At 37.9% G+C, this 19,981-nt stretch overlaps 1 protein-coding gene across 1 annotated transcript in view; it reads left to right on the forward strand.

Moving 5' to 3' along the window:
• The window catches only part of FAM193A (family with sequence similarity 193 member A), a gene marked incomplete at its 5' end in the record, with an annotated part of 77,603 nt that overhangs the window by 25,101 nt on the left and 32,521 nt on the right, over positions 1-19,981 (forward strand). Inside the window, 6 exons of the mRNA XM_083861804.1 lie at positions 6,829-6,894; positions 9,590-9,835; positions 12,077-12,243; positions 12,480-12,647; positions 14,653-14,887; positions 18,084-18,208. Of these exons, the coding sequence (XP_083717930.1) occupies positions 6,829-6,894; positions 9,590-9,835; positions 12,077-12,243; positions 12,480-12,647; positions 14,653-14,887; positions 18,084-18,208 (1,007 nt within the window). The remainder of the gene's footprint in view (positions 1-6,828; positions 6,895-9,589; positions 9,836-12,076; positions 12,244-12,479; positions 12,648-14,652; positions 14,888-18,083; positions 18,209-19,981) is intronic.

Below are 19,981 nucleotides of genomic sequence, written 5' to 3' on the forward strand. Positions count from 1 at the left end.
ACTTGTTTATGTGTATTTTTTTCTTCATTGAAACATTTCCAATCTCAAGAATGTGGACTACACTAGAATAATGCAAGCTAGACTGGTAAAGGATAATTTAGGTGTTTGTGAATATTAATGCCTAGGACAGAATGCTTGGTGAAGTGAATTGATAGTCTGCATAGTTACTCGAATTGACCAGATCAAATGTTGGCTGCCTTAATAGGGATATTGGAACTTAAATTATTACTACCTTGTCTTTGCTTGTGCTAGTTTTTATTTGGTGCTTTGGCACCCTTAGTAAAATGAAGGATCTTTTTGCATAGGAAGCCTTCACAACTTTCAGTTGCAATAATCAGTAACCACTTTATCTGTCAGTGTATTCCCTATAATCTTGAGACTCCCTTGGCAGGCAAGTCTCTATTAGGATGTACAACTACATTCTGTTCAGTGTCACTAGAGATGTGTGATTATGGCATGAAAAATTTAGGTATTTGTCCATTGGTTAAGCAAAACACTCCTGCTCCAGGGAGGGATACTATTTAGTTTGTTCATCCTTTGACTTCATAGTTAATAAAACTAACTGGTGGTCTTTATTCATTCCTCCCCTGCTAAGACATGTTTCACTACTGCTTCACACTAAACTATAGCTACATTTGGAGTAGGAACCTCCAAACTTTTCCCTTTTGCCCATCAAACATTTACCTATTTTCAAAAGTTTTTGAAATTAAATTTGATGGCAAAAGACTTTTTTTCCTCCCCTCAAACCAATAATAATAGACTCTGATATCTGCTTGAATGTTGCTATGCTAATGAACCTGGAAATGTGTTGCACATTACTGATTATTTTCCTGCCCACTCTTGGGCATGCTAATTTTGCATTCTCTTTGCTCCAGTGCTAGGAAAAAAATCTTACCTTGAATCTTTTAAAAATACTTTTTTAGTATGCTTTTCTTAGAAGTCATGCTCTCCTACTACAAAAGCTCTTGTACTTTTGGGGGTTATTTAAAAATGAAAAATAAGAACTCTGCAGACTTCTGTCTTCCCTTCTATTTAGAAAAGTTTCCTGTTCCCCTCCACTTGGGTGCCAGACTTTCATGACCATGGACAGGGACCATCAGTGACTTGGGCCAGCCCAGCTGGAGTGCAGCAGGCCCAGGGATGCTGTGATGGGGGGCACTTCTGCATTTCCTGGCTGTGTCGTTATTGGCAATAAGTATTTGGATGTGGTCACCCAAGAGGATTCCTGAGTGTAGCTCTGGGTAATCATTCATCTGATTCCAAGGCCTCCCTGGACTGTTTCTTTCAGTATTAGACCACCCTTAACAACAAGCACTTTGATGAAAAAATTACAGAATACGCTGGGTTTTTTCTAGAGTATGTCCTGCTTTATTGGGCATATGCTTTGGTTTGCGTCAGTTTGCATAGCACTGGCATGTCTAGAGTACAGCCAAAACAACCTTTTCTGTGAGAAACCAGGCAGTACTTTGCTTAGTCTCTTGCTAGTGTACTTTCTATGCCTTCAAAAATGCTCATGGGTTTCTTAAAGCACATGAAAAATAATCAGTGTATTGAAATAAATGAAATCTCATAGCCAAGAGTGATGACATTGCCAAGGAGAGCTGTTTCAGTTTGCTGTTCCTCTAAAAAACTGAGTTGTACCAGATGTTAACTGGGTATAATGTGGACTTAAAGGAGGATTAAGGAAGGGATAAGTGTTAATAGTTCACTTGCTGTGTTTTACATCATAATATCTCTTCAGTGCTGTGATATATGTTTTGCAGAGGCTGCAGTCTCTGCAGAGGCTGCAGTCACTCCTGCCTGTGTTCAGGAGCAGTGTTTAAAGCAAACCCCAAAGCCTTGCTGTGCTAGAGGTCTGGGCAGCGTGTCGTCCTGTCTGACAGTGCTTGCTGCTAGAGAATGAAGAGAACTACAGTGCATGTGTAGCATAATCTTCCTCCTGTGCACCTTCACAGGTCTTGCCAGTCCCAGGGTGCCTTGCATCAGATTTCGTTTGTTGAATGTCTCTCTGATACGTTTATTATCATTCTTTCCCCCCATCCACCAGGCATTTGACTTTTACAATGGCTTATCGTTAAATCAGTTTCGGTTAGTGGGGAAGGATCCTAAATTTTCACTTACAGAAATCAGATCATTCGCTATCTGTTGAACTGAAGGCATAAAGAAATCATTCTTCATATCTGTGAGTCACTTAGGATTTTGTAAGCATCACTCAGCTGCCAGCAGCAGTTCTGTCACCAATTTAGCTGTGTCTGGGAGAGGAGAGAAACAGCTCAGGCTGGGACTGGAGTGTGCCCAAGCCAGAGCTTCACCGGGGCTGCAGGGAGAGTGGGACTGGAGAGTGTGGCCCGGAGGGTGATGGGTGACAGCAGTGGGAGGTGAGGCAGAGCTGCTCCAAGTGCCTGGGGCAAGGCTCAGCACAGGAAAACCCTGGCAAATGGGTTTTGGCTTTAAAATGCAGGCAGGAGAACAGGTGGCATGGACAAGACATCTGGATGGGTTTTGGGAGGGCTGAAGTTTCTTTAGTGCTACTCAGATACTGACAGATGTTTCAACAAACTTAATATTTCACCTCCCTATATAAAAATAACATAATTGATTCAAGTGGTATGAAATACAATTATTTTATTAGGACCTTGTAGAATTAAGTGTAGCTGTAGTCATCTCTGGGTAACATTGTTTTTTCTGATCTGTCTTTTCTAATGCACCTGAGCATACCAGTGCAATTTATCCTTGCTGTTTTTCTCTGGGAGAAATTTGATTCAGTCTTGCCTTCTTGTCTTTTTTTTTTTTTTTTTTTTTTTTTTTTTTTTTTTTTTTTTTTTTTTTTTTCCTAAGCATCACATTTCTTTTGAACAGTTTAGGGTTCAGTGATGGTGAATTGAATCTGAATTTCCTTCCTGTGCTCTTCTTTTCCTGAGCTCTCCTGAGATCTTGCATCACTCTCACTTTCATGATGTTTGTGTGGCTTCACAAGGCTTCGGTTGCGAGACAGATGGGGGTGTGTTGTCTAGTAATGTGTCACTCAGCTTCCTGAAGGTCTGCTTTCAGTAGTGACAGGCTATTAGAGCAAATTATGGCAGTCTCTGAGTGCTTATTTTCTAATTGCTCAACTGGTTTTTCAAGGTCATTCTGGTGTAGTCAGGCAGTATTGTTTAAACTGTGATTCCCTCTTTCTTTGTGCTTTCTGGTATGAATTGTGCTGTGCCAAGATGTTGCATGCCTTATTCTCCAGGAAAATCAATGTTTCGGAGAAGGTGGGTTAGTGTGACAGTAACTTCGAAGAAACATGAGATTAATTTCCCTGTATATTTTCCATTGCAAATAAAATCATAGTAAGAACAGAAATACTTCACAGACACACACTTTTCATTATGGTGAAGAGTGCTTGTGGAGATTCAGCTGTTCCTCATCATCCATGTCAGCCTTCCTTATGGCATTTGCCTTCACAAAATAGCTTTTTTAAATACAAAACATTAAAATTATTAAAAAGGATACTCAGGAATGAAAAAACAAGGCTTTTTAATTAAATAAAAAAATGGTATGGTAATCCAGAAGTGACAGCTGTCTAGCTTGTCACTTCCACTTGAATTCTTTGCACAGAGTTGTATCTGTCAACGTATGGCAGAGTGAGTAGATCTTGGAAGGTCCTTCTGCCAGTCTCTTTAGCTACATGAAGAATTTAGTGCTATTAGCTAACTTTGTCATCTCAGGCACTTTGTTACAGACTTTGGATAACTGAAATTTCTCTTTTGAAAGCTTAATAAATAAGTAGTAAAAAAAATTTGCTCCTCTGGTACTACTAAAGCACAAAGCAAGCATGAACATACTGAAACTCTTAGTGCAACCTGAGGTCCTTGATCTTCCTTAGGACTCTTGACTGAATGTCATCCACTCTTTTCCACTCTTGGTGGTTTGCTAATTTTTCACTTGTCAGTTTTCTGTTTGCTTATTTAATGTACCCTTACTGATCTTGGCAGGCTCTTTGCATCTCATGTGCCTCAAGAAAGGATTTAGTTGTAGTTTTTATATTTTTTTTTCTTCCTTGAATTATTTGTGTGACTGTCTTCTTTTTTTCTCTTTTTAGCTTGCTACTTGAACCTCATTGGGTCAGGTTTTATAAGATCTTTCTAATATTTTCTCTAATATGTTACTTAGCCATCTCCTTCCTTGTCTGTCAATTATTCATCCCCACTTAAGTCTTTCTTTTTTTGTGATTTTTATGTTTCCTCTAGGCCTCACATACAATATCTTCTATCTCATTGCCTACAGAAAGTTTTTGGTGATTCTCTTTGTTTCCTCCTCTGTCTAATTCTTCTCTTTAAATTCCTTGGTGTTTTTTTCCTCCTGCAGATATTTAGGTCATTATTAAATTCTGGGGGAGGGTTACACTAATATTTTTAAGCAAATTCTGCACAGTGCTTAGGATCAAGAGATGTCTTCTGACAACTCATTCCATGAAGCAGTCATTCCTTATACACCCAGTATTTTGTCTTGGCTTCCTGTGACATTTAGCGGACAAAAAAAACCTCCCATTGATTTTTCTCTTTACTTTTGTAACATTTCTGAGTACCTTCAGCTTGGTCACTCAATGCCTGCATGTTTCAGTGTGATGGCACATGTATTTCTCATTACCACTGTCTTCACTGTAAAGAAGGTAAATGTACTCCCTTAATGAGTAAGTAATGTCTTTGGATAAAATTTCTCTTTTTATTAGTTTTCTCAAAAAAAGTGTTTTTAGCTGCAGGTAACTATTTCATTCTAAACTTCCATACTGTTTTCTTTGTCAGCATTTTTTTCCCCATAATTTTAGACCTGAGATGCTTGACTTGCATAAGAGGGTTTTTTTCTTAAATATCTACTCTGGAGAGATAGCAGAAGGTATGGAAGGCAAGTTGTTTGATTTCTTATTTGTATTTTCTCTAGCAGTGATTTGACGATGCCCCACTTTGCCTTTGGAAATATTCAACTGAAGGCAGTGACTTTGCAATAATCTCCCTGTCTCTAAACTGCTGTCTTGGTTTAGGAAGGCAGGTGTCTGCCCAGGAAAGCCAGAGCTTCCCTTGGAATGGAGAGTGTAAACCCTCTACCTCCAAATTACTATAATTTTGAAGTTAAGGAGCTTTCAGGTAAAGATATGGGGATAGGGATAACAGTTCTTTACTAGGAATATTAAAAATAAAAATGTAATAGTACAAAAAAAAATATCAAACAGAAGAAAACACTGACAGAGTCAGAATACAGCCTGACACCCTGTTGGTTGGGGGTGTTTGTTGGTAGCAGTCCAAACAAGTCCTCCTGGAGGGACAGATGTGGTTCTATTGGAGCAGAGGTGATCCTGTAGAAGGATGAGTTTCCTTCTGAAAGTTCAGTGGTGGTGTAGATGGGTCCGGTGGAAACAGGCTGTCCTGGTGTTCTGAATCTCAGGTTTTATCCAGGTAGGAATGGTGGGCTTCTCCTGCTGGGTGGAGCATCTCCCAATGGGATGATGTAATTGTATCAGCCCTGCAGTGAGCTTTGATGGCCCATGAACAGCAGAGATCCCCTGGAGGGAGGATGGGTGGTGGAAGAGATAAAGAACACTGCCCCACCTGGTTTTAACAGCTGGCCCAATAAGAGAAGACACCTGCCCCCTCCCCCCCCAGAGTCACAAGGAATGGGTCATAGAAGAGGAAAAAACACTTCCCCAGACAGTTTTAACAGATAGTAATAGAATATATGCTTTTGGTTACATCTTCCATTGCAACCCAAGACAACTGAGCAGTTGGGAATGCTGTGTGACATGTGTAAAACTGAAGGATGCTCCTTTGCACTGAGGACAGCTCCAGTTAGAGTTTATGGTTTGGGCACAGGGCAGAAATGTTTTCTGAATCCTGTCAGTACAGTGCACAAGATCTGGGGGTTCTTGGTCAGACAGACTGGTTTTATCATGGTCTTTAGAGTAGTCTTAGAAACACTAATATCCAACAGCAATAGTTGGGAAACTGGAGGGGAAAAAAGAGTTTAGCAAAAACATGTGAAAAGTGGAACAGAGGCATATTTAAAATTCAAAAGCTCAACCAGTGCTCAAGACAAAGGAGAGACTAAAATAATTGACTGACTTTATTTCTCTTTTCCCATTTTTTAAAAATGAAATGCCTTTTCTTCAAGTTGGTGTGATCTAGAGCTCTTCATTGTCACTGACTTGAATTCATACATTGTCTTGACTTTACTCTTGATTTAGTGTCCTCAAATAATGCTGTGGGAGAACACTTGGGGCTTGTAAAAGGCACTTCATTGCTGTCTGGTGTAGTGTCTGTAGTGTTTGTGTAGAAGAGATCTCAGAGGTTTCTGTGTGAGTTATAACCTGGGGCAGGAGAGAAGCCGCTGCAGTGGAATAGCTGAATGCCACTGGGAGCCTTGCTGTGGAATACTACTCTGGTTAACACTGCATGTTTTTCTAAGCAGTGTGGTATTCAACTTTCAAAAGGCAAGAATATTTGTTAATTGTTTTGATTTACAATACGGGTTAAAAAGCTAAATGCAAACAAATATTGAAGGAAAAATGTAATTCTGCATGTGACTTTTCTGTTTTCTCATATCAATTCTTGCAGCTTAGAGTTGCTACTGAAACAGCTGTAGTGCAACAGTTTAAAATCCAAACTTTTGCATCTGTAGAACTTTTTTATGAAAAAGGAGATTTCCATTTCTGCAGTTGAACAATGATTCAGGTTTCAAAAGCTGTTGTATCAGTCTTCAGATATTGAGGAAGATTTAGTTTAATTTTTATAAAGCTCTTTTAGCAGTAAAGTCAACTATTTTAACTAATCTGTTGTTACTTTTTTCTAGGTTTCGCTAAATGGTACACAGTTTACAGACAGTTCTGTTGGATCAGAATTCACTGGTGTTTCTCAGGTATGTCCAGTAAAATATTGTGGGTATAAATAAAAACAGAATTATTTACTAATGGGAGATGATGTTAAGCAGTATTAAAGGTACTAAATCAAACTCTTCAAAAAGAATACTTTGTAAGATTGGGACATTGCTAATTAATCAGTTTCTGATGATTTCCTATTCAAGCTTTAAAAAGCAGTGAAAGCTTTTTTTCAAGTAAAATTTTATTGTTATAGTATGCTTGAAGTTGGACATGGATGTTAAAAAAATCTATGCAGTTTTATGGTAATAAAGTTATTATTGGAAGTAAATCTAAATACATAGCAGAGATGCAGTTATTTCTGTTCCAACTTGTCCTACTTCCAGCTTTCATTTATGAATGTTATATCTGAGCATATTTCAGAGACCAAGCGACACGAGGTGTTTTCTTGCAGAGATGCATCCCACATTTTTTGAAGCTTGACTAGTGGAAAAATATGCTTTTCACAAAATGTGTACTTTGCTCTGATGACACTGAAGAGACATACAAGTGTGACCTAATTGCAAGCTCTCCTAATCCAGCAAGAGTTTACTGCTCCTGTTGAAATGGTCACATGAACAGTCACTGCATTAATCATGCTTTAAATAAATAAGAAACTGCAATTTATAGCTTCATTTCGGTAGGTTGGAGTCATAACAGGTATTTGAGATGCTTATGGTCTAGATTTTGTCAAAGCTCCAACTTCCAGTCTTGATCTGCATTGTGCTGTAGGAACCAAGGCCTTTAATTTGAGCTTCACATCTGTTGTAAATATGGGCCCAGTGGGGAGATTGTTGAGGTTTCACTGAGTCTGGCTAGAACAAAGATTGTTGTTCCTCCTGTGTTTGCCATGGCTTTTTAATGATTGTGGTTCAGCTTTAAGCAAGTTACACACACACATCTTAACTTCTGGAGTCCCTGCAGAGTGGCTGAGGTGTGTTTGCCACGACCTTTATCTTTGCAAAAGAGTAAGTGTCAGGTTGTCTTAGCTTCTGAACTTTTACATTGTTGTCCTCCTCTTTTCCTACTTGTTGGAAGATGTCCTGCAAATGGTGTTCATAAGGATTTGTCTGCAAAATAGCTATGAAGATGTCATCGTTCCAACAGGGACTTAATCTGGCTTAAAAAAAAAAAAAAAAAAGAAGGAAACTTTTAGGGCTAAGGAATAAGCAGCCATAGCCTTCTGCTTGCAGGGGTTTTTAGGCATGAATGAGCTCTTCCGTTGAGTGCAGGTCAGCCAAGAGGAATGTCTAACCTGGGAAATCTGTTGGTGCTTGTAGAGCCTATAAAGGAGGTGGTCAGTCCCAGCCTTTCAGCTGAGGGAGTCTTCTGCATAAGGTTTTCTAAAAACCTGCAAGAGACTCCTGGAGAGATTGTGTTCTTTTTCCTGCCTTAGTGCTCAGGTGCAAATTCTCGAAGTGGCAGTAGTGAGTAAAGGTTAACTGTTCTTACTCTATCTGTTAAATTTCTCATGAACTTTTGAGAGATAGGAGTATATTTGTGGAGATGAAATCAGTGTGTCTTTTGGGGTTTTATGTCTAGAATTTTTAGTTTTCCTTTCTGTATTGCTGAATCTGTCAGTTTTACGAATGTGAAGAACACAAAAATCAGAGTTTGTAATGTTTTGCTGTTTTTCTTTAGATGTCAGCAATAGAGAATTGATTTGTTGTTACTGTGAAATTAAGAGTAAATTATGGTTTAGCTTGAACTGGTCCTTTGCCCTAAAGAACTGTTCACCTGTGCTTGTGCAGTTCAGGTTACAAGATCTTTAAAGCTATATTTTTTGTTAGTATTGAGGTTGGAGTAGCATCCAGTGCAATGCTTGCATTACTTACTTTGCTTTTTCTTTGAGAAAGAATTAAACTATTTTGATGCTTACATAGAAGATGTTGCTAATTAAGGCAGAGTTAATAGTTGTAATAAAATTGGGCAAATCTGTGATTCTGCCATTACATGATATTTTGTTCCAGTCATCTTCTCTTATGTCTCATAAAGTTGAGTGCTCTTTGTCTTGTGCTGCCTGAGTTGTTTTGGTTATCAGCCTTGGTGAAGAATCAGCACTGCATGGCTGAACCACAGTTTCAGTGGTGAACCACAGTTTCACAGTTTTTCCAAGATGCACAGTAGCATCTTGGAAAAGAATTTAGGTTTTGAAGTACCTCTGTCCTCATAAGTTGCTAAGTCTACTTGATTCAATAACTGATAGTGAATTTTAGGACCCTACTGATTTGTTTTGTTGAAACTGATTTAAACTTTTATTTTATAATAAGCTTAGCTGAAAGTGACTTTGTTTCAGGTAGTATTATAAAAGGAAGTGTCACAGAGCTTCAAAGAGGAAATATTTTCCTTTTTTATCTGTAAATGGTGACAGTAAAAGTAAATACCCCTTTTTAATTTTTCTTACTAGATTATTACATCTAGGCCAAAATATTTTAGAGGGAAAGACTGTAGACCATACTTCTTGGCCATTTCTTTTTAAATGGGAGTGTATTAAAAGTCAGAATTGTTTGCCTCATGGATATCGAGACTTCTGTGTTTGATTTTGGGACACTCCAAGTATTCACCATTTTATAGTGGCTAGTAAAATATGTGTGTTGTTTTTTGGGGGGGGTTCATTGTTTGTTATAAATATCAGCATATCTTTTCTGATATGTATTCTGTGAATAACTAGTTATCTATCAAAACATTTGTTCGTAGACACCGTTTACCTTTGGCTTGGGCCAAAGGGCACCATATACAACTGGGGAGCATTGTCTTCTTTGTAGAAGTGAACGAAAAGATACTTCGCTTTCAGAGAGCGGAATAAAAAATTCTAGCAAAACAGCACTTTCCACATCTCCAAAAGCAAACAATATGCTGCATCTTCCACTGTGGGTGTGTCCAGACTGTCGAAGAACAGTCGAAAAGGAGGAGAGGCACGCTACAATAGAGCAGTCTCTCGTGGTAAGTTCAAGTACCTCAGTAGACTGAGAAGCTGCTTAATTATGGGCTGCGTGTCACTTTGTGCTTTGGAACCACTGGAACTGTAAGTGCTTAAAAAGCATTTTAGGTGATTTTGAGTGGGTTTTATTTAAATTGAACAGGGAAGTATTCCAAAAGTGAAGAATTCTGGTTCTGAGGTGTGGAGTTTTAAGTAGAGCAAGGTTTGGATCTGTTTTTTACTGGAGGTTTTGCTTTTAATTCATTGGATCTCAAGCTTTCTCCTTATCCCCTGTACTTAAATTCAGTTTCTTCTACTTTTACCAACATGACCTTACTCATTACATATTTTTCTATTCTATCTGTTCATGTTGCATTTTCCTCTCTTTGTGAAATAAACTATATGAATTTTCCTTGTTCTTTCAGTGGACTTCTTGAGTCACTGCAGTTGCGCTGACACCTCCCTGCAGATTTCTGAGTTCTGCTGTCTTTTCTTTCCTGTATTTTTTAATAAAAAAGGACAACTTTGCATAGCATGAATGTAACATTTTCCTAGTCTTGGTAGCACTGCAAGTACCAATTTAATATGTGGTGCTAATATTTCAAGTTGTGAATTCAACCTCATATAAGAGCTGTGCTTAATGTTGCAAGAAGATATTAGAAGTTGGTTGACAGGTCCAGCAAAACCTCATTAGAAGTAAACTATGTTACACTGCAGAACCAAGTCTTCACGACTGACCTGGGAAGTCACACACTTGGGATAATTGGAAGTACTGTAGATTCCAGCTGAGATATCCTTGCAGAGGGCTAACAGGCTCTGCACACATCCATAGGCACATACAGGTTTTTACTTCAGTAAATCACTCTGAAGAAAGATTGTGTAGAGGGTGTTGTTAAACTCATGTTAAAAGTATAATTATGGATGTTTTTTTGTGAGGAAAATTTAAGAGTATATCACTTATATGCAAACTGTGTTTACAGATAATGTTGCTATTAACAAGGGTAATAAACTAATCAAAAGAGGTTATATCTAAAGAAATTATAGTGGTAAACACATCCTAGAGAGTTCAAAGCACAGCAAGACAGAGGCACATTATTGTTCCATCAAGTCAAATGTTTTGACACATTTAGGCTCTGTTTAGGGAGCTAGTAAAGAAAATGAGTGTCCTAGACATGCAAGGAAGACAGGATTTGCTTCCTAAACATTTTAAGTTACAGATACTCCAGGTGTAAAAAAAATTTACATTGATTTTTTTAAATTTGGCAACCATTTTGTTTTTTAAAGAGGAATTTTTAAAAGCAGACAGCAAATAGATTTTCCAAGATCGGAAGCTTGACTTAAAAGGCAACTATATGAATTAGGTGGATAGTCAAATTAGAGAAGCCAGCTGGGGAAAAAAAGCCAAAATTAGCTAAAAAAATAAAAATTGTTCCCACTGACTGCAAGTCAGAGTACAGGTGGTACTGTACATGTTCCTGTGTTCAGGATGCTGTTGCTCTCATTAGCTTGCTTGGTAGCAACTGCCTGCAGGTTTGTTCTTACCTGTGTCTGCATCCTGATCCAGGATTTGGGGCACAAAAACCCCCACCTGCAGTCATGCTACTGATGTGAGAGAGGTCTCTGCCTGGTGCCAGGAAAATCTAGTGGCAGAATTGGGAGGGCACATGGAATGTGCTGGGGCTGGAGCACAGAGAAGGGAGAGAAACTGGAGACAAAAATAGAAGCAGTCTTGGGTGAGTGATCTGTATTGTGCTTGAATTGAACAGCACTGTGCACAGGAGATCACATCCATTTCCATGCCATTTCCAATGGTAGCAGCTTTCTAATATCCATTGCTATGATAAAATTATGTCTGGCTGTTACAAACAAGGAGACTTTATGATTTTTGCTAGAAGGGATTGTTAAACTCTGGAAGCCAAACATTCTGCTACATGGAGACTGAGGAGATAGTGCTGGTTTATGATTAGGTGTGGATGATGCAAACCTTCCTTTAGCTTGGTTCATTGTTTATGCTGAAGTACATAAAGGTGATAATTATAACCAGTATACTTTGGTCATTAGAAATGAAGCTCTATTTGTATTGTTGGTCATCTCTGTCCATCTCTTGCATTTATTAGGCTTTTGGAAGACTAATTCTTTGTGCCTGGTTGAGTGTCCTCCCAAAACACATGCAGCACTAAGAATTGCCCCTTTAATACTTGTCTACCTAATAGCATTTCAGACCTTACAAACTGTTTGGGTTGGCTTTTTTTTTTTTCTTTCAGAGCCAAGATTTCCTTTTGCACATGCCTCTTGGAAACAGTGGATCCCAGCAGGAATCTGTAGGAGGAGGGAGAATAACTGTTGGTGCACAGACAGTGCCTGCTGCAGATCTTAGCAATTCCTCTCCTTCAGACATAGCATGCAACTGTGAGGCCTGTAATGAACGCAGGTAAGAACTGAACAACCTCAGCAGCACAGTGGATGTAGTCAGATTTGGCAGCTTGTTGTGGGTGTGTGCTTAAACTCTTGAAACAGGTTGTCTGACAGTTACAATAATTTCTGAATGGCAGTATTTACCCTGTTTCATACTTTATTCTAGGCATTTTCAGATTTACTCTTTTTTGTTCTGGAACAGTAGGAATCAATACACCTATCGAGTGTAAATGCTTTTGTGTTCACATGCAGAGAAAATTCAGCAGAGCCTGAACGTGAACCTCAGCAGCTTCAGAATTACTGGTCCGAAGTCAGATACATGGTTCGGTGTATTTATCGTCAGGCTGGGACCCCTTTGGCAGATGACCAAGACCAGTCGTTGGTACCAGACAAAGAAGGAATGAAAGAGCTGGTGGATAGGTATATTAACTTCAAAGAATATTAATTCTATTTTTTGCTGGATTTTTCAATACTAGTTTGAATGCATGAGAAGCTGTTAAATTCATAAGCCGTTTGCAATAGGAATATAAATGTATAATTGTGAAAGGGTCCCAGAATGTTATTCTTCAAAAGGCCTTTTTCATAAGACAGTGTTACGTTTGAATTGCCCCACATGAAAATCTTACCTTATGGAACTAGCCTGAGTTAGTAGTAGTAGTTAGTGTTTGCACTCTACCATGATTGCAACACCTGGAAGAAATTTTATAAAAATAATTTTAAAAAAGTTATATTGGACATTGATCATTAGATGAGATGGATTCCAGTTTCATACTCATTTGCAATTGTAGCTTTTGTAGATGTTGAAATGAAAATGGGCTTAATGAGATCATCAGTGATTCTCACGTTTTTTTTGCTTTTAAGAATAGTGTGGCAAACCTTAAAGAGCTCCAGCAGGATCATCTCACTTTAACTCTATATGTGGTCAAGGCATTTTCTTTCTCCTAGGTTCCATATGTGCTTAAGATCTGAGCAGTCTGACCAGCTGTAGTTCTCATGTGCAATTTCTAGTTGAACCTAAATTCTGGTGAGGTAAAGACACATTTGAAAGAGAAATTCATCTAGTATTGCTCTTAATATGACTGTACACATGAACTGGCTTTAATAGATAATTAAATAAGCATATTGCACTTTGCTTATTTAAAATCTGTTTGATTTTGAATGTGAGTTGTGTACAGGCATAGTAATATAGTGTCCCTCCCTATTAGTCACACTTTGTTTGTTTAAGTGATCAAAACATGCAATATAGGCTTGGAAATCAAAGATGTTTAAACGTTGCATAGTGTGTTGGTAATTAAAACTGAATCACAGCTAAAATGGTTATTGATGTTATGTGTCTCCTTAATGGAAAAATTTTGGAAATCGGTACATATAGTGTGTAACTTTCTTATGTACTCAGGAGCTTTCATTACTCGGAACTGTTTTTCACTTTTGAGAGAGATTACTAAAATACAAAGACAGAAACAGGATCTCAAAGAAGGAAGTCTTACATGCCAGTTGGATTATTTTTCACTTGAGTTGCTTATGGTCTATAAAATGTAAAATAAACAAAGGATCTGGTTTGGGCAGGGACCAGTGTGTCCAGTCTGTAATGTGAGCACCAGGGAGAATTTTTTTACAAATGCAGTCAATGTAGGAATTGAATGCATTAAAAAGAAAAAATATCCTCCATTTAGGTAGCATCCTAAAGACCCTGCTGTGGCTGAGTAACTGTTTAAAAGACAGAAATTCCCACTTCCTTACTTGGTTAGACACAGCTGGCAAAAAATGGAGTGTCTGGTTGTCTTTGTTGGAATAAGTAGTGGTACCAAGTAATGTCCCTATTGTACGTTGGAATACTTAATGGCAGTATGATAGGACTGTTTTGTGAGTGGTGAGGGAGAAGCACAGATTAGATAGCTGCAGACTGTAGACTTGTATTAACCTAACTCTTAAGTACTTACCCCATTCGTTTCTTTTTCTCACCTCTCTGTGCTGTAAAAAACCCAAAGCATTCTGTGCATGCTTAAATTCCATGCACAGAAATTTAGAGTGCAATTGAATTATTTAACGTGGTTCAAAGCAGCCATCGTGTTCAGTTTTCTTCTGTAGACATGAATTTGTCACATGTTAAGAACAACATGGAGAAGTTGTGAAGAAGCTTATCTGAAGAGTTTGGGTGCCTGCAGGGTTGGATGCAAATGGAGTAAAGGTTTTGATCTCACAAGTTGAAGTGAAATTGTAAAGTCCTAAATCAGTTTCCTCCTCAGCTGTGTAGGCATCCTAGTCCTAAAGGTACACAGGAGCTCAGTCCCATCCCAGAAGTGGTAGATACTTCTAGGAAGATGAAAAGTGTTGATTACATGCTCTCTCTTTTTTTTTTTTTTTTCCTTTCTTTTTTTTTCTTTTTGTTTGTTTGTTTGTCATCACAAATATTCTAAAAATAAAGGCTTTGTGAAAGAGATCCATACCAGCTTTACCAACGGTTGGAACAGCAAGCTCGGGAATATGTGCTTGAAATGAAGGTCCGTCTGCTCAGACACTTGTCCCTGGGATCGAAGGTGGCATCGACGTTGGCGACAGAAGGGCCACCCCAGGCACAGCAGTTCATCTCCCTCCTCCTTGAGGAGTACAGTGCGCTCTGCCAGGCAGCGGGTACAATCAGCGCCTTCCTAGTTACCCTGGTAAGACTGAAAAAACAGCACCTGTGCTCCTGCCTGCCAGGGCTAATGCTGACAGACTTGTTTCTGGGCTCTTTCAGGTGTCTTCTGGTTGTAAATTTTAAGGTTCTTTTGTGTTTTTTCTTAGACAGGGAGATTCTGAAAATGTAGTTAAATATTCAGAAGTGTGGAGCAGGCATCTCTTACAGTGACTTGATGAAATTATTTTTTGTTCACAAAGAAAAGTGTTTGTGGCACTTGCTTTGAAACAAATCTTTAAGCAGATTTACAAAGTATTAGATATCCTAATGTGCAAAACACTTCTCTGTTAATCTTTAATGGTCTCTCGACAACCATGATTAAGTGACACGGACTTCGGTGTGTAGCATTAAGTTAAATTGTTTCCATGTTCAACTTTTCACTCACAATCTTGGATGGCTACTTGAAGAGATTTTGTTGCCTCAGACTTAGTCTGCTATGTAATTTATTATTTCTAAAGTTCTTCCTTAAATGCTTTTTTTTTGTTAACTGATTGTGATGTTAGACTTGGGATTACATTTTTGGGTATAAACTAGGCAGTAGCCTTAGAAATTCCTTCTTGAGTAACTGTCCATTGGGTAAGTAATACCATAAACATTCTCTAATTCTATTTGTTTAAGGTCTTAGGAGGTTATTAATCCTGTTTTCTTATTAATCCTTTCTTGTGCATCCTTTGTTAATATCCTCATCCTGTCCATCCCTTTTCTTGTCCAAGCTTTGTGCAAGCAGAAAGAAAAAAGGTGGCTAAAATGGGGAATTTGGATTTTATTGCCAGTTAGGTGAAAGTGACTGTGTGTGGATGGGTAAAGAGAGGAAAAAATAGATGGAACATACACTATGATGGCCATAGGTGAGGATATAAAGTGGAGAGGAAGCAGTTTCATTACTAAGATAGGGCTGTCAATAGAATTAAATTGGCAAAGCAGGAAGATATTTCTTCTAAGAAACTTAAGCATATCTGATGGGGATTTTTTTGTTGTCAATGCTCTGTATTTGCTGTTGTCTGTATTATCTTTCCCAGCTTTATCACTTAGATACAGATGTGAGGTCACTGCTATCTCCTGTTTATTGGCTGCTTTTAACAGTCATTAAGTTTCTAACAAGGTGCTTGAGCGAAGGTTGCTCTTGAGGTTGATTGGTGTTGCAGCTTGTTCAGCTGTAAAAGCGAATGGTTTGCAGTGCATCTTAGCTTTCTCAAAGTGGATCTGTCAATAATGAACCCATTAGTGCCAGAATTACACAGCTGATCAGAAAATAACCATTTTATACCTTTTTCCTGGTACTGTAAGCTAGTAGTCATGAAACTAGTAGGTATTGGAGATTTGAAATAATCACCATGAGAAAGCAGAAGATGGTTGAACTCCCTAGTCAACAGCTTTCCTGATCTGATAAAAGTAAAATAAAATTCTACTCCTCTTTTAAAAAACTAAGCATAAGAAAACACAAAAAATGCCAGATTTTTCTTATTCCTTCTGCAGCCCAGTCAGTACTGAAAAAGTCTTCCTTACTGAACTGTGACCTTGAGAAACTGAAATGTGAGAATGTACTGTCTCTTGTCATGCATTTCTTAAATTTATTAAATAACCCTTTTATTAAGCAGAGTAGTATATCCCAGCTTTCAGTACAGGTAATAGGGTCACTAGCTTTTTCAGTGTGCATGGATGTTGCCTCTCAAGATACCAGTACACTATGGAAGAAGGAATATTTTCAGCAAAAATACATAACAGGCAGCCAAGATCTCTAAACTTAGTGCTGCCTTCCCTTTATGGATGAAAGCTTTGCACGTAATGTATTGTAGAAAAAGGCATATAACGAACATTTACCTGTGAGAAACTGATTTCTCAATGAAATTATGAGCAGTTGTCCTTCCTTTTAAAGGAATCCATCTGACTTCAAGAGCAGGAACTAAAGCTTTGTGCCCCACCAATGCAGGGAATGACAGATTATTCTGACAGCATTTTGGAAAGACTCTGGTCAGTACAGAAGGGCCCTCAAGTACACAGCATACAGAAGAAAACTTGCCTGATACTTCTTTGTGAGAAACACTATAATCTGCACAAACTGATACACAAGAGTTTGTAGATAAGTGTTGATTGTTTTTATCACAGCATAATATGGAAATTCCTTAAGAAATCAACCTCTCAGTGAACCTTGAGAAATTATTAGCATTTTGTAGAAATTTAAAGTATTTGGAAGACAATATACTCAAAATGAAAATGTCTCGTGCAACCCAAAAACCCCACCACCCACCCTTCTTAATGATAATACTTTGACCTTAATTTTTTTTTTTAAATGCTGATAGTCTTGTCTTCAGATCAGATAAAATATGTTTGATTGGATTATTTTTTAACCCACTGTTATTAACAAAACTTTAAAATTCCAGAGTATAATGGTGTTTCTGGGTGCTTGGGGTTATAGTGCTTGAGGCCCATTTGCTGATCTGAGAGCCAGAATGCTTGAATTTAATTCTGCCGTGTGGGTGAGTCCTGGTATAGAAAACCTACATACTGCTGGCTAGATGTAGGAAAACTTGCTGCCTTGAAAAGTACATTATACGTGTTTTGAATTCTTGTGTTTTAATGATAATAGTTTTAAGGTTTGAAATGACATACAATTATGCGTTAAATAACCTCAAATAGAAAAATGTTCTGTTTACTAGAGAAGTAAGCTGCTGGTCTTGTCTACTTGGAGAACTTAATTCTTTAAGCTGTATTTGAGGAGAACTGTTTATTTGATTTTATGTCAGTTTTGGATAAAGGTTATAGGTTGATGTTGCATATGTGTCTTACACTAGCCTAGATAAGTTAAAAAAACTGAAAAATAATCATTTGTAGACAATTGTTTGACAAAAAAACCCCTGAGAATTACAGGTTCAGATCATAAAATGTGTCTTTTAGTGCAGAAATGAATGGGAACTTCAAATAATGTAGACTGGGGTTTTTTTAATTATTTTTTTTTCTTAAATTCATTACAATTTAGAAGGAATTAATTATTTAAGTCATTGAAAATTGCTTCAATTCTGAGGGTTTGGGTATTAAAATTGCATCAGATCCAAGCTGGCTCATACAGCCTGTAGGTTGAAAATAAGACTTTAAAAAAAAAATCTTGCTTGAATTTTGTTTGGGTTTTGTTTTTTTTTTTTCCCTTAACCCTGGTTTATTTCTGGTTTTTATCATTATAGGAAAATGAACATTTGAAGAAATTTCAGGTGACATGGGAATTGCACAACAAACATCTGTTTGAAAATCTGGTATTTTCTGAGCCACTCCTGCAGAATAGCTTGCCAACGCTGGTGTCACAGCTAAGGTAGAGTTTAACTTTTGTTTTGTGGTTTCAAGAAGGAATGAAAACCCATATTTGCAACCACAGCTTTAAAAAATTGTGCTGCTACAGCTGAATTGGTAAAAGTCTTTGTGGTAGAAATCATCTTTCTTGAAATGAGTGTTGTTCATTGAGCAGGCTGCTGTCATAACTTGCTTGTCAGAAGAACTACAACCCTAATTTTCTTAGTTGTAAATTACCCAGTAAAATGACAGCATCTTGTGTAAATACTGATGGTATGACTGAATAGTACTGTTTTCAATTATCAGGCGTTGCTGTTGTTTCTACAACTCTACAAATTAAAGCCTCATTACCCTCTGCTTCCCATGGTGCACAGAACTGAATTGGAATTTTAAGACATCTTTTCCTTGGAAAAACCCCCTTGCTGTATGCTTGTAGGTCTTAGGTTTTCAAGCTCCCAAGGCATTAAACTGTATGTTTTCTTAGTAGGGTTGCTCTGCTTGTAATTTGTGTACTGCCAAAGTGTTTGGGTTTTCTAGGGAGGAGGTATTGATGGAAATTGTCTTTACCCTAAGTCCAAACATTTTTAAAATACAGTTGTGGGTGGTTCATGCTGACCTCTCAGTCTTGTTTGTGATGAAAACACATTTATGATCTGTGTACACGTGTTTTAAAGGTACTGTCTTGGGTAATTTTCCAAGATACAAGAGCAGTTGGACTAATTCTGTTACAAGAGATGTTGTGCACACTGAATAAAGAAATTTCTTTTGAGTCCTCCTTTTGCTAGTAGATACTAGAAAGGAAAAAAGAAGAGACAAAAAAGTTGAATTGTTGCAGGCTCAGCGAGAAGCCTAAGGTCCCTCATAAGTTATCCAATTTGTTTAGATGAAACTGGGTTGATATTCAAAGCCTCTCCTCCTGCCCCAACAGCTGCTTTTGTTGCTGTGTTCAACAGCATGTTGTTTAATTGTGTATTTTTCTAGTGATCTGTGGCTTCTTTTTCTGTGACTATCCTTCATCATGTCCATGCTCTTTGACAAGGCTTCTCTGCAATGCTTATATTACCTTTATCTGCAGAGCTGAGAATGGTCTTAGTGAACTTTATGGTTATTTCTTAACAAAAGCATTTTTTCTTTCATTTACCAGTTCTGTGCTACTGCAATTAAAGTCAGAGCAACAGAAGTTGTTTTTCTGCTGTCACTGGGGTGACAGCCACCTTCAAAGCTTACAAATATGATGAATTCAGAATCTCTTCCTGCAGGAGTTTCTTTTCCAGTGCATTTGTGTTTGCCAGGTAGTTTATGTGAAATCCTTGAACTTACGGTTTTGCCTAGTTTGATTGACATGAATCATTTTTTGATAGGAAAGGTTCAGCAGAAGTTCCCCATTTTTCGGTTATATAGTGTATGTCTGGTTTTTCTTTGATAAACATGGATTTTGTTTGTATTTATGGACTCTCAGGATTTTATTGTTGAGTTCTCTGTATCTCGAAGTGAAAGAATTAGATTTCACTATGAAGGATATGTTTCTGCCTTCTATTGGAAATTAGTGGAGAAAGCCACAGAAGCCTCACATAGAAAAGCAGGGATCAGTCTAGTCCCCTGGACATTTCGTCAGCAGAGAATCACTTATGTGCAGTAGAGAAAGTATTGCCAGAGTTTCTTTACAAAAGAGCATTGGCCTCATTTTTTTCTCTTCCTGAAGAGAAATATGGAATGGCATTTTGACATCTCAGCTTCACTTGAATTTTGGATGTTTGTCCTTTCTTTCATCCTTTGCTTAAATCACTAATTTTTT

Source organism: Zosterops lateralis (genome assembly GCF_965231275.1).
Source record: "Zosterops lateralis genome assembly, chromosome: 5".
Classification (NCBI taxonomy): Eukaryota; Metazoa; Chordata; class Aves; order Passeriformes; family Zosteropidae; genus Zosterops; species Zosterops lateralis.